This window comes from Anopheles bellator, chromosome 2, assembly GCF_943735745.2.
Source record: "Anopheles bellator chromosome 2, idAnoBellAS_SP24_06.2, whole genome shotgun sequence".
Taxonomy (NCBI): domain Eukaryota; kingdom Metazoa; phylum Arthropoda; class Insecta; order Diptera; family Culicidae; genus Anopheles; species Anopheles bellator.
Genome location: NC_071286.1, coordinates 61,133,993 through 61,149,002, shown reverse-complemented (window position 1 = coordinate 61,149,002; position 15,010 = coordinate 61,133,993). Strand labels below are relative to the sequence as shown.

Sequence of the window (15,010 nt, the reverse complement as noted above, 5' to 3'; positions counted from 1 at the left end):
TTTCTGGATGTTTGGTTAATGTTTTGTCGTTTGTTTGATTGTGTTTTTTTCTTTTCGGGGAATCGTTCACTGGTGTGCGTGCTGTGGCGACACCGAATGTCAGTGTCTAGTATCCGTTGCCTACGCTGAGCAGAGAGTCGTCGAGTGTTCGCAGTCAAGTGAAATCGCGAGCCAAGTAGGCTGTGAGCCCTGTGCAAGAGCAAAGTCGGAATAATCGGAAAGTGTGAATAGTGAGTGTCGCGTGAGTGTTTTCCGTGTCCCGTTCCGTGTCACACAATTTTTTTGGGGGACATCCATCTGTCACTTTTTCGGTTCGGTTCGGTTTAATTAATTGGCGGTCTGCGCCGATCGTCTGAGAGAGAGCCGATTAGGAGCCAGGAGCACACAGGATAGCAACATGCAGCACCATCCGGGCTCGTGGTACATTCCGTGGGGTGTCCCGGGGATGGGCCTGCAGAAGATGCTGGCCGTACCGTTCAATCCGGCCACCGCGGGCTTCCACCAGCCGCAGATAGCGGCGGCCGCCGTACAGCCACCGACCGTGCAGTCGGTGCAGCAGGCTTCGCAGGTGCAGCAGGCTGCTGCCAGTCAGCAGGCCACCTACCAGCACCAGTTGCACCCGGCTGCGGCCCTCCACAACACGGCCGCCGTCGCCGCGGCCGCCGCAATGCACCAGCATCAGCAGCATCAGCATCAGCACCAGCACCAGCATCAGCATCAGCATCCGCATCAGCCACTGCATCCGGCGGCGGCGGCGGCCATGTTCACGCCGCTGACGCTGCGAAGCTTCGTGACGCATCCGCACCTGAACCTGGGCCAGCAGCCCATGGCGTCCGCCCAGCAGCCGCCGCAGGCCCCGCAGCTGACCGCGGCCCAGACCCAGTCGCAGCTCACGGCCATCAATCTGAACGGCGTCGGTGTCGTGCCGGTGCGCCAGAAGGCGGCCCCGGCAGCCGTCAGCGTGCCATCAAACACGCTCCTCATGCCGATGAGAAAGGTGAGTCTCTCCTCCGTCGGGCACCGTCGCCACATCCCCACGAACACGTGTACTACGCGTGTGCTAAATTTCCATCCACATCATCTGCATATGTCCTGGGCGCGCGCCCGTCCGTCCGGGAACGATGTTCGATTCCGGAACCGGAACACGCTCGTCGTCGTCGTCGCCTGGCCTGGCAGCAGAAGTTTTGATTGGAAATGAAAGCGACGGCGTTTGTTTGACGATTCCACGGTGCATCGTCATGCACGGGATTCAAAATTCAATTTCCACTGTTTCTTCCGTAAATTGGGTGATGGGAAAAGTTTACAATGTAGATGCTCTGCATGTGTCAACTGTACAGAATGATGCTCCCGAATGATGGGACACTTGTTTGCTGCTTGGTGCGGTGCGAGAATGATCGCTATGCAATTCTTGGCACCGGGCGCTTGTGGAACTACTCCACGAGCCTGGTCCGGCTTGAGAGGAACTTTCCCTGGGGTCAGCAGTAGTGTTGAAGATATGAATGAATCCTATCAAATCCCTGGAGACTGCCTGGGGCACAATCCAGACACATCGCTTCATTCTAATTGGACCTGCGTTACTCCTTTAGCCTTGTGCGTCTGGTGTAAATTTTGGAACTAACGTGAAGGGTTGGGTTGAAACGGCCGTGCGATCCTGTAGTCAGCTGCGGCAAGCTAACGAGCACTGCCAATCAGACCAATCTATTTGAACACGTTTTCAAAACTCCAAATGATGAAATCTTCCAATTGGTCTTACTCATTGGATTGCGATTCCTGAATGACGCAGTCGTTTTGTAACTTACACGCAGCGTGACTAGTACGATCTACGATATCTCCTCCCCACAGAAAGCGAACAAACCGTTTTGGGTCGGTAAAAAAAAAATGGTAGGAATTTGTGGAAGACCAGCCCAGGAGATGTATCCACCGCGTGACGCGTTCCTGATTCTTTTCCGACTTTCGCATCTCGAGTACGTTCGTGTTACCGTGAAGCGGTCCTAATTAAACCAATTTCGTAGATCGCACTCCGGCCGGCCCCGGGTTGATGGTGTCTACTTCAAGAACCAGATCCTAGGTCCCGGGCCAGGAAGCTGGTGGCGTGCTTCCGTGATGGCGCGTCGTCGAGCAGGAGCCGGGCCAAAAATAGCCAGACCACATCACGAACACTGCACGGCACGGCGCTGGCAGCCGTGTGTGTCTGTGTGGCTTCCTCGTGAGTTGTTGCCGGTGCCGGTTGCCTATTGTGCGTTGATCTCCACGCAGCGCACGTATCCCACCGGCCTGTCGTGTATAATTATAATAGCCAACGAGCCTGGGCGTCACATCGAATCATTTCGGTTGGCTGCCCCTGCCGTCGTGGCAGCAGCTGCGTCCCTGTGTGGCGTCGCGCACTGATCCTCACGGGAGGAGGCATTCTTTGGGGCCAAGGCGACGGCCCCAGGAACCTACGGAACTCGCCTCGCCAGGAGAGAATGGTAAATAAAAGTAAAAATATCCGGCCGAGGCGCTGGCTTCCTCGCAGAGCCAAGAACCCGAAAGCGTTCGCCGGGGTCCTAACGGCGGCGTGCGTGCGTGAGCCAGGCCGCTCGCCGGGGCGTGTGTTTCACCGCACAATAAAAGTCGACGTTTTACGACGCTCAAATCTTGCGTTTAATCTTAAGCTTCGCCTTGAAGAACAATGCGACGGTGAAGGTAAGACCTCCCCGTGGACGGAAATGAACGGTGACAACCGAACCGCGGCGGAGTTGGTAGACGATGATTTGCTTGACGAGACGAGGAACGCATCGAACGGTGGTGCATGCGGTGAACTAGTTTGATTTTAGTGGTTCTTAAGAACCAAGGACCTCCCCGAACGGAGCGTGCTGCTGGTGGCGCAAGACTTGCTTCTGGGTGCTGCTTCTGCCGGTGGTTTCGAGATAAATCTCGAAACGTGAACGCACCACCACGATCGGTGAAGGTTGTTCTCAGAAGTATACCATCCCCTCAGAGAGTCCGCCTTCGGTGACTCAGGCGTAAAATCTGAATTGTTAAATTTATTACATCAAATGAGCGTTACGTGGCGTTACGAAATGTGATGGGACGTGACGAATTTACGCTTGACGATAGTGTCAACAATACACAAAATCAGTCATTGCGTGTATGTGTGTTTTTCTAAAGAAGTATATATTTTAAAGTCTGATCGAACGGTTTTCGAGAATAGATGACTCTGCCAAGCTGCTGTGACGGAGTTAATAGAAGATAGAGTCACGGAACCTAACAAATGCCTTTCCGGGGCAAATGCGTTCAATAAGTTCGTAGCCTCAATAACACAGGGCGCTGCTAGGAGTACATTTTTTTTTGTAATGTTGATACACTCTTCATATGAAGGTATGTGAAGTTTCATTTCAATCGGTCACTTAATTCTTTTTTTACAAGTCATTTAGTATGGAAGTGCCACAGTATTTTTTACAATCGAAAAAATGAAGTAAAATGTAGTCATTGAAGTTTTATTTTTGGGAGAAATCGTTAATCGTCGAATCACTGAAAAAGATTTCGTATTAGACCTAGCCATCTCATTGAGCTGTATAACCAATGTTTTCCCTGAAGTATTGGGTTTCAGAAAGCTATTTGCAAAATGGGTACCGCATTCGCCAAAAACGCATTCGAATGCATCTTTCTTGACAACATGGAAAGGGTTTTCGATAGGATAAAGTAGATTTTAGATTTGATCCATAGATGGAGATGGAATCCATAAATTGGAATCTCTTTAAAAGAAGCGTTGTGATATTCAGAGAAACCATATTGAATAATAACGTGTATTTCAAACCGTAAAAATGTATTTTTCTTGTCGAGGCTACGAACTTATTGAACAACCTAGTAGTTCAAAATCACGCTCCCTGGGGTCTCGAACTTACGATCATACGGCTACGGGGCCGAACCTGCTGTCACGTGGACCACAGGATTACTCTGCTTAATCTGCGTGTTAGTATATCGCAACCCTCGTCACTGCGACCTCCCTTTTGGGTCGCGGTGATTGAATTATGTAAGCACCTGGTAAGTCTGTGTCGCGGGAAGGTGGACTCAATCTCAGCCACTCGGCGGTCTGCGCCACGGAAATGGGCCATGAATATGAGCAGTTAGCAAATAACCCGTTCAGTAGGGGTCCTATTCCGACCCCGGCGACTTTCGGTACCATTTTGTTTCCTACATCGTTTACGGCCCATTTGAGAGGCGACTTCGGCCGGTCCCTCGGTCGGACGGATGATGGCAAACGTGTACTTCTCACTACGTCACCAGCGGACGGCTCGTCGGCTCGAAATTTATTATTTCAAAGATAAATTGTACAATTAATCACTGAGGCTCCCGGCCCCCGAGAAAAGCGGAAAAATCCGTGAGCTGTGTGCGTGGAGCTTGCAGCGCAGGGTTTTGTTCCGAAAATAGCCCCCATTTGTCTCGCGTTTGCTTCTTCTTCTGGGGGTCGTTTAGCACAGTCCCGTCTGGCTTTTTTGTGGTTGATGTTTTTGCACTTTCCGGCTGACCCGGTGCGACAAAGACCAGCGACAGCGCGTGCCCTCCCTTCTCGCCAAGAATCATCTCACCAACCGAACGAGCTGGTACTAAATGCTAATAATTTTCCGCCGGCAGTAGCGTTCGAGCAATCCGTTAACCGTTGGTTCCGCGGTCCGCGATAGCACCAGCCTCCTTAGCGTGGGGTCGTTTGGAACCCGCGTGGAACCTTCTCTCTCAGGAACCTCTGCGGGGACTTCGGTCTCAAGGATCTCCACGATGCTGGTGCTTTCCGTAGCTTAATCTCTTCCCGGTCGGTGATTTCCTGCCGTCGTCTGCGTGGCCTCGGGAAGGATATCAGCCACCCCACATCTACACACACCGCGACGACCATACTTTTTTTTTCTCACTCCCCCAACTATTCTCGTTATCATACTTTGTCCCTTTCCCTCAGCGAGAGCGAAGGATGAAACGAGCCGGAAACGTAAAATAATAATTCCATCAGGGACGTGGGTGACGTCGGGCCGCGTCACCAGGAGCAGTACGTGGGGGGCGTCCCAAGAGTCGGAAGTATTTCCTGCGGGCGCCCCACTTAGCCAAAGGAGGAAAGCAAAAGTGAAAGCTTTTGTCACGGTGTTAAGAATCGGAAGCTTTTCATATCCAGCGGCGTGGTTTTCTTTTTTTGCGTCACTCACCGGCTTCGCACTTCGCAGCCAGCTTCGCACCCCCAGACGGGAGGTTCTATTTATGTTCCCGGAGTTTATTTTTCGGTACGGACTGGAGACCGGTTGATCCTTGGTCAGCACCAGCAACCATCCAGGCCCTGGGATGGTTGATCAGGCTGTGTGCCGGGAAGGCTTTTCCGGCTGGTCTTTAACGGGATGCTGCTGACGATGAGAGGACTAATTGCTTTAGTTAAGTTTTAATTGACTTCTGTTTTGCGCGTTGCGTAACGCCGAGTGGACGCGTTCAAGTGCAAGAGCCGAGCGTTTATTTTCTCGTTGCTGGCGATTTTAAGCCGGCCATCCGATAGATGGTGGTAGCTCTTGGTCATTTCAGGAGAATTTGATTCGGTTTTTTTTACTGCGATAGCTTATCCAAATTATTCTATTTTTAGTTCTGTAGGTTTTATGTTAAAACGGACAGAGCGCTGCATTATCGGCAATGAAGCCTTAGTCCTGGCGGGCACGGAGCTAATAGTGTTAAAAGTGATAAGAAACGCTCTCCAACATAAATCCAGTACAGAAACTTCTTTCGAAGGTTAATGAAGATGTTTATTTAATAAGTAGGCAAATGACTAAAACCCTTAGGTCAACAATTTCAGCAATTCCGATTTCGTTAAATCGATTATGTCGAGCCAATTCGATTGTTCGAATGATTTAAAACCGTAAAACTAATCCATCTGCGGGACATCGTTCGCCGATAACAATTTGCCTGCCTCTCTCGGGCGACCTTTAATTTATGATACTTTGTATCAGTCCGAACTGCCACGCTGAAGTTCGCTGAAAAGGGACAACTTTAGAGCACATTAGTAAACTTTGCCAGCGCCTTGATTTCGGTTTCGGGTATCGGTTCTCGGCCTCCGTTCTCGGCGCCACCGCTGCCCCACGGGCGCCGCGCCTCGTTATGCGGCCGATGCTCGATTTCCGGCACTGCCGGCAGCGTGATAAATCATTCCGAAAACTGGAACAGAAAAGTGTCTGCCTCCGTGTCTCCGTGGCGTGGACTGTGAATGTCAGAGGAGCAGCAACATACAAAAAAAAAAAACTGGGACGTATCGCAGGCTTTCCAACTCAGCCGCTGGCGGCTCCGGGGAATGGGTGATGGATGAAAGTTTACTTTGGCGCCACGCTTCCCGTGCTCTCGGACCCAACAATATCGTCGGAGGCCCACGCCCGAATCCCTGGCCGGGAAAGCTCCCAAGACACCACTGACGAGGCACGTCCAACGTTCATCAATCCTGATTTTACCCAACAGTTCCTGGTGCAGGCCACAAGTCCGCCGGCGCAGATATCGAGCGAAACGAGATAAAAATCGATGATGTCTCGGGCGTGGAAGCTTTCGCCGTGGGAGTCGTCCCGCCACTTGGGAACTTCTTCGGCTGGGCCGCCAGGGTTTGGGTTTAAATTTTTCAGCTTCCTCCGACGCTCTCAATCAGTCAAAACTAATTAGGCGTCCATCCACTGAGAGCTCTGGTGGATGGTTACTAATTGACGATTCGGCCCTGAATCGCTGTTATCCCTCAGCGTCAACAGCAGCGAGGGGCAGGATCGGTTTTTGCGAGGGATGGCTTCCGGGAATCGGGAGGTAACATCATTGGCGTTCTGGGGCGCGCACGATCATTAGCCTTTTCCGGAGCACCGTGACACTCTGGGAAGGGTTGCATTAAAGGGATTAGCTCAAATGGTCCCGACAAGGGTCCGATAGAGCAATATTGGATTAACGACTTGGACGAGTTTGCTGACCGCTTTCGATCGGCTTATCCGTTGTTTACTGTCCCGCGCAATCTTCTGTATTGATAGCCACTTAAAGTTTCGTTTCGAGCAGATTTCGAGCAGACAGTTTATGGTTCCTGCTCCAAAATTACCAAATCAACCTAATTGACCCGATCGGGTCTGAGCTTCTAACTATTTTGGGTGATCAGCAAAACTGAGCTTGAAACTGCTCGACATGCAGGATTTAATTGCCTGCCAGGCCAGGCGAACCTTGTGGCTGACCGCAGCTTAACCGAAGAAATAATGATTGACTTTTGCCCATCACGTTCATTCATATTCCTAATGGGACCCGAATTTTACGACATAACTTTCGCGCTAGCTTCCAGCAATGGTTAAAATAAGCTCTCCCGGCTGACCCCGCCACAGTATTGCCCATCGGTAACAGTCACGTTTGAAGTTTCCATTCGATCACCGTTTCAGCACCGCAGCCAGCCAATCCAACGCAGGGCTTCATTTCGCACCCGCAGCGCCCTCATCGCCACCGGCCAAAAGGCTTCATTATAAGTTCCTGCGAACTTGTGCGAAGCCGGGCGAGCACGTTATCGCCCCCGTACAGACACGTGCGTGCGTGCGGACACTACCACATAAATGGTCCCTAAAGAGGCGAGCGCTCGAAGTTGAATCCCCGGTGGTGCACTTTCCTGCAGCACAAAGTATGCAACCTTCCCGCTCCTGCTCGGACCGTCAGTCCGCAGCGCTATGCTCTGATCCTTCTGCACACAGACACACAGTCTCGTGTGTGGGTGGCTCCGGGTGGGCGTCAATGATTGGTAACTTTACTCGCCACCATAAAGTCACGTACGTGACGCAGCGCACACTGGCTGCTAACGATGTCGATGGCTGTGCCGAGAGAACCTTCGCCTTAGGGATCGCCTCAAATCACCTTAAATCGTATCGAATCGCTCCAAAGTAATGATAATAATGCTTAGCGATTGAACACCCCACCCCGGTTTCAGGGGATTGCTCGGGAAGGACCAAGGCAGCAAGCGGCTCCGTTAGTTGGCATTAAGGTCGCGCGCGAAGAAGTCTGCAACTTTTGATAAACTACTTACATCTTGCGGAGAGACTTACCGTGAGCTGCTTTCTCTGGACCGGCCCGACTTACCGGACCCGCCTGTGATCGACTGACCGAAGCGACCGGGGTCTCTGTTTGAACATTCCACGTACGATCTGGCGGATGATTGGAGTTTGCGTTGGAAAATCTTCTCCACCGTAGCTCTGCAGCAAAAGTTGCGCGATGTGCTGTAAATAATTATTCGCAACCGCTACATGGCCCACTGGCCGCCGGTGGCGTTGATGCGTTGCATCGTCGTCGTTTGATCAATGCGGCAAGTAGTCGCGGCTAGTAGCCATGGATGGATCATTCAGGTCGGCGCTCGAAACGGTTCGGAATTGTATCATGTTCCGTTCCGTGGTTCCCGGCCAAGTAGTTTCGTGGCAAATATGGATAAACTGTTTCATATTCATTACATGCCACCATTCCGCAGTGTGGCGAAGCAGGGCCCCAGCGATGCCGTGACACTGCTGCCGAGGTAATCCAGTTCCACTTGGAGACCACTCCGGGGGGAGTTGCGGGAATCGATCGATTGCTGAAGGTGCTATTCGCAGTGGACCTGTGGTGGGTCTTGCGACTTAGGGAAGTCAGGGCTTTTACAGCACCACCGTAGCAGCAGGCGACGATTTACGGCGGGCACAATAATCCCAACTACTCGTCCGGGGAATGTGGCGCAACCCCAAATTTGCGTTCCCAATTCGGTCCGTTTCCGATCGGGGAACTCAAGTCGGGGCACCGAGACGGAGAACACACGAATGGATCATGACAAAACAAACAACTATTCACACTACGCCTCTGGGCCACCGGTGGCCTCGTCTTCTTGGGCCGAGGTGTACTTCATAAATCTAGAACATACCTTCACACAGAGCCACTCCCCGTAGGAATCGACCCGAGGCTCGCTGGTTTGTGGGCCGTAGACCGTAACGTCGAACAGCGGAGAGACTGCGGTGAAATTTGTAATGGCGTCGAAAGCTGCACATTCGTCCGATGGCTGCGCGCTTCCTGGGCGCGATTTCGACGAGGAAATTGAAATGTCGGTCCCGACGCCAGTCGAGCGAATATTTAATTACTATGTGGAATTTGGTGCAGCATTTTCGGGCACTGCCAATGCTCTTGTGCCGTGTGCACATAAGTCGTTAAACTGAAGCACTTCCATCGATTGTTTGCTGAGATGTTGTTGAGACGAACTTTAATATTGTTTTTGTAAATAACCACAAGTAATCAGTTGTGTAGTTGGAAACCACCCATTTGGAGTTGGAAACCTCCGTATTCCGGACCGTGCGGTTGGCGGTTGCTCACGGGTCGATCACAAATATTATCCTGAACCGAGACCGATGATCCGATTCCGCCATCCCATCGAAGGGTAGCGCAGCCATCACATAAAATCTGAGAAGCACTTGTTCTGCTTTACTTTTAAGGAAACGCGATTACCGAGGAGCGCCTCGGATCCGTTAAAGCTCGATCATCGAGCCGAGCGAAGTAAGTTGTGCCTCCGGGCTGCTGGAAGCGACACGAGCGCCAGAAACAGGACCGAACGAAAGGGCGAAGAACTTTCGAATCGTCGAATGCAAACCAACCAACGGCCGCCAACCTCGAATCGATTTCCAGCTGGTTGTGGTTTCGAAGGCCTTCAGCCTCCTTCTTGCATAACCTGGCGGGGGGGCCCACATCCGAGCCGGGATCAGACTCCGGTTCTGCTCCGGTCGGCCGACCGACCGGTTCGCCTGCACACGTATGAGATCGTGTGTGTTATGATGCCCTCTTCAAAGTTACGGCCTCGTAACAACGCCAATAACAAAGCACCCCCCCCCCCCCCCCGCGTATCTGCAGAATCTCGAGGAGCCGAGGAAGGTTTCGCCAGCCCGACCGTTCCTTTTCTCTATCGACCCTCTCTTTCGCGCTTTCCGGGGACTTAAGAAATAGCCAGACTGTGCCGTTGATGTCTTCAGGTGTTTTCGGGCTGGCGATCAGCTCGAACTAGAGGAAGGTGCCAAATTAGAAATTTACCTTTATTCTACCGGTCGGCCCGGAATTGGGGAATTGGGTAGTTGTGTGACGTTTCGCACGGGGCAGTGTTAGGGTCTGGAACCTTTGATGAAAATCGATACTTCACCTATTATTTATTAATCTTTTAGTAAAAATTTGATAGGAACAAGCCCGAGGCCGGTCAGACCCTGAAGGTGAACTAATACATTGGTGGCAACATCGCTATTCCTCCTGAATGCCAATAGTAACAGCCCGGAACGGATCCAATCATTGACCAGGACCCGGCTTGAACCAAGCTCCGGTTCTGGAGGCTGGTCCTCAGCATGAGCGACTTTCAGACTAGCCATTGATTGCTTTTTATTCACTGTTCTGTGGCGGACGTTAACTTCAACAGGCACGTCCCATGATGTCTGCCACTATAACGATTGTATTCAGTGGCATCGTTGCTGACAGCGCTGACTATCTGAAGGGAAAGGGTTTCTGTAGATTTTTGCTCTTAGTGAAGCTACTTTCACATAAAAAGTAAGTCACTTGAATGTAGTTCGCCAATCAGCCACGAAAGTAAAAGTTGTCCTCAATTCAAAGTATTTAAGGAGAGTTAACCCATTTTATACGCCTTTCATTTATCTTTTGTAGTGTTTAAACATTCACACCAGCTAGTGTTCATAGACTCTTGCGGAGCATCGAACGTCTTTGTCCGCAGTTATTGCAATCGCTCGGCAGCCGGCGTGGTTTGATCGGTGATCGGTGTCCACCATAAATTATGCTCCCCGAATGTGGCCAATTCAATACAAAGTTATGCTTTTCGTTCATTCCGTTGCTCGCTTGTGTTATGCTTTTTCGTTCATCGAACAATTCGGACGAAAGGGCTCGCTCCGGCCCGCGGGGCGGGATCGATAATTTGGAACGTGTCCAAAAATGTGTTTTTGCTTTCAACATTCCAACCAACTCGCCGGCCCTAACCTACGTATCGTGGCTTCGTACGGCAAACTATCGGCCAGCTATGATTTCGGGTTTTATGCTCTACACATACTCTGGTGGTGGCCAAACGATCGTCGGTTTGCTGCATCCAAGGGGGGGTTTGTGGGTCGCGCAATGTCGTGCGTTTCCTGTCGGGTTAATGTGTTCTATCTTTATGGCACGACCCCGCTGATGCGTTGGCCGTGTGGCGTCTTGCTCGCTCGCGCGATGGGATCGCTCTCCGGTTGTCGTCCGGGTCGGGTTAAGATAAATGTGTGTCCGTTTCGGCCAGGAGCCGCTCCTTTTGGGGAGCCAAAAAAGTGATGGCCGACCACTAACGCGGTGGCCAGCCAATTATCGTGGGGCAGCCGGGCAGCGTGGTACTAAGTCTGTGAATCCCGTAGGGGAGGGCTATTAAAGTTCATAGTGCTTGGCCCCGGCCCAGGTCTCTCGGGAGTCGCCTGTTGGCAGTTTGCACTGGCTTAATGTGCCACGGTTTGTACGACGAGTTTTGAGTGATGGAAGTGCTGTGATATGGAGATCGGGGAGATAAAGGCACAGGCCGTTAGGTTTGGGTTATTGAGGGCTACGGGTCTGATGAGAGCTTTCTGTCCTAAGTTTTGTTTTTGTTTTGCTCTATTTTAGTATTTGACAATTGACAATGTAAGATTTCAAAAGTCATATTAATAGTCAAATTTTTGGAACTTTTTTCCATGGAACCGCCAAAGCAATAAAGGTTATGATTTTAACTACTAAAACTTGACGATGGAGTGGTTTTGGCTCTGAGAGTTTGATACCTACAGATACTATTTCACTTATGCATATGTAAACGGCGATTGTAGTACACGTTACCCAACATGAGCTACATTGAAATGTTTTACAACCTATTTAAAATCGTCACCCCTGTTTCCCGCATCCCACCCGACATGATAGACCCGTGCATCCCATGAAAGAAGACAGAAGCCCGAGCCGATGTGAGCCGAATTCCTTTGCTGAAAAGAATAAAGTTTAATGATCGGCATTTCTAGCGAGCAACAAATGCGCTTTTAAATTTTGCGCTCACTCTCGAACTTGGACTCTGACTCGGGTTGGCTGCTGGGAGTCCCTCCACTGGCGACCCGATGGCGGCTAGTTTTACGATCATCACTGTAAACCATGCCAGCTGGCAGCGATTGCGGGACCAAATCGCATTAGGCCGGTCGTTGTGGCGGGGCCATAGGTTTCACCATTCTTGTCCGCGGTCTGAAATATTTTTGTGTTGCCTGTGTGAGAGAGTTTTTTTTCCTCGCACAAAATCAGTAATCCAAATCGCGTGCACTTTTGTCTCCGCCATATGTTGGAGGCGGCTATACCGTGGTGGGGTGGAAGGGCACCGTAATGTAGTCCGCCGATGTGTCTGTTTTGGCTCCGTCGATGTGAACCTGGCAACCAGCGGCCTGCCAGCCGGCCAGCCGTGCGGGAAATCTATTTTTGTTGAGCTCCCGGGTTCGGTGCGCGGCACTTGCCGCCCATCCTGGGCACCGCACCAGCCAGTGTCCTAATGTGTCTCGAGTGTCGTTAAGGTGCGTCCCGTGTCTGTGGATGTAAAACGGCGGGGACCAGCCCGGAGTCGGTGGCCGGTACTCGAACCGTGGAGAGGAATAGAGGGCTGCGCTAAGGTTGGCCTTTGGCAGTCCTTCGCGAGCTTACTTCGGCGTCATTTCCCAAGAGGCCTCCGAGTCGGACCGGGCCGGGCCGGGAATAGAAAACGGAGTCGCGTAGACCAGACGTGAAGGTGCGCACCAGATGTGACAGATCGATTCTGTCCCCACCACCGGGCGGGTACTCTGCATTGGGGCGACGAGATAATCGCTACCGGGCGAATATGTCTGGCCGAACCGGCCACTCGACCCCATCCCGTCCCGACGGTGGACTTGGCTGCGTTTGACGTGTCTGGCCGCGCGATATTTGCGGACTCGCGCGCTATTGCTCAATCACAGACACAGACATAACTCAGGGCGCGTGCATATGTTGTTGATCTGCGAGTTTGCGGCTGCGTGTCAAAACACTGGTGTCGCGGCTGGGTCCCCAGCCAAACTCGCCTGTGCTGATCGATGGCCCGTGCGGAAAGTATGGTATTTTTGCTACAACGACAATGTTGTCGGAAAACGTGCCTGGCCGATACAGGAACCACCTTCCACCATTTCGCCTTGCGACGGTCTAACTATATTTAACAGGATGTTGAATCTTCCTGGGACAGTCCTGGGAAGTGACTCTGGCAACAATGGATGCGGTTTAAATCCTGGCATTAGTGAAGAACCCCACGCTACTGCCGGGGTTATTTATTAATCACGGACAAGAAGTTGGGCAGGCTATCATTCAAATGCTTTCCTTGTTTGACTTATTTTAATTAATAATTAGAGCTTAATGACCAGGATCGGGGGCTGTTTTAAACGCTTCCCGTCTTCGCTGCCAGCCATCTTCTCGAGGAGGGTTTTGTTTTTGTGTGAACGCCCCCACCGAAGCCCGAATGACCTCAGCCCTGCATAATCCATGTTCAAGTGTCTGCAGTAAAATAAATAAGGATAACAACGGCTATTAACACACAAAGCCGAACGACCATTGAGCCAGGAGAGGGAGTACAATATTAGTGGGATTATTCGGCGGGCATACAGAAACTTGGTCCAGCTAATCCGGCAATCCGACGGGACCACTTGTTGCGACGGTAACTAGTTGGGTGGAGGGATGCTTTCGGCTATCTGTTCCGTGCGGTGGTCGGAAGTACAGCCCGCGGCACTAGATTAAGCCACATTAAACCTACGCTCCAGCCGGCCCCCGGTGGTGCTGAAGAAAAGAAAAGTCCAACAGGGAGCACGCCGTTCGATTGTTCGGCGCTCCTGCTATTGTACTCTGCGCTGCTAGCTTCGAACGATCGATGAACATCTTCTAATTGAATAAAGTTTGTGTTTCGGCCAAAGCTACTCCCCGTAATCCTCGTGTAAATTCTTCGCCATCTAGCGAGTGACCATAGTCGGACCATTACGGTCACGCCCAGCCGAGCCCCGTCCTGGTGGGCAGGATCATGGGCAAAGTTGTCGTTATCTTAACCTCGAATCGATTTTTGCTAATGTTCTCTCTTGCGACAGTGTGTGTCTATCTCTCTTCCCCCCGATTCCGGACGGCAATCCAGTTTATGGGCGAAGGTCCTTCGGCGATGTACCGCCATTACAGCCCGCAACCCACCGCGCTAGGGCTTCCTTCCTCCCGCAGGACCCAGCGTCCCAGTTTATGGGGTCGACCCGGCGCTAATAAAAGAAATCGATAACCCACACTCACTCACGAGGCACCCGTCTCCGACCACCACCACCACCACCGTGCGTGCCATGTGCACATTCTCTGGGAGGGTGTTCCGGTGTTTCCGCTGTTTCCTTCGACCGCTTTTCGTCCTGCCCCGCGCAGGAAGCACTTTTCGGGTCGGATTTTTTGGGCAAAGGTGTGTGACGCGCGGAGCATCATCGCACGCCCGCTTGTTGGACATTTCGCACGTCGTTCGTGTCCTGCTGTCCTGGGGGGAGTTTGTCTAGATGGCGGAGGAAGCGAGGTGAGCGCTCCATTTCTGCGAGGTAGCTACTACTAGGGGCCACTTCGGACCCCGGTGTTTTTGGGTTTTCCAATTCTACCAATTCAAAGATGTTGATATTTGATGTTGCCATCGTATCGTTTTGTTTTTATTTTACGACCTTCCGGTCAGTCAGCCACCGCGCCATCGTAGGGCCGTGTAGTGGTCGTTTAGTGTCTTAGTGCAAAAAAAGCAAAAAGACTGCCAGTGGCTAGGCTGCCGGTCCACACAAACGGGCCACTTATTGAATTTCAATCAACTTTGATGGACCCTCGAGACTGTCGGTTTGAATACTACGGATCAGATTAGTATTGTTTTGTTTCTGACCAAAGTGGAAGGGTAATAATTTATTTATTCAGGTTTGAAAGTGAATTTCTTCACTCTTCAACAACTGGTGAAAGTAAGTTGAAAATTGAAGTGAGTAAAAGGATTGTTGGT

At 51.4% G+C, this 15,010-nt stretch overlaps 1 protein-coding gene across 1 annotated transcript in view; it reads left to right on the top strand.

The window, feature by feature from the left end:
* Nucleotides 1-397: 397 nt before the first annotated feature.
* The window catches only part of LOC131212679 (pseudouridylate synthase RPUSD2-like), a 104,157-nt gene continuing 89,544 nt past the window's right edge, over nucleotides 398-15,010 (top strand). The window contains exon 1 of the mRNA XM_058206637.1: nucleotides 398-997. Coding sequence (XP_058062620.1) covers nucleotides 398-997 — 600 coding nt within the window. The remainder of the gene's footprint in view (nucleotides 998-15,010) is intronic.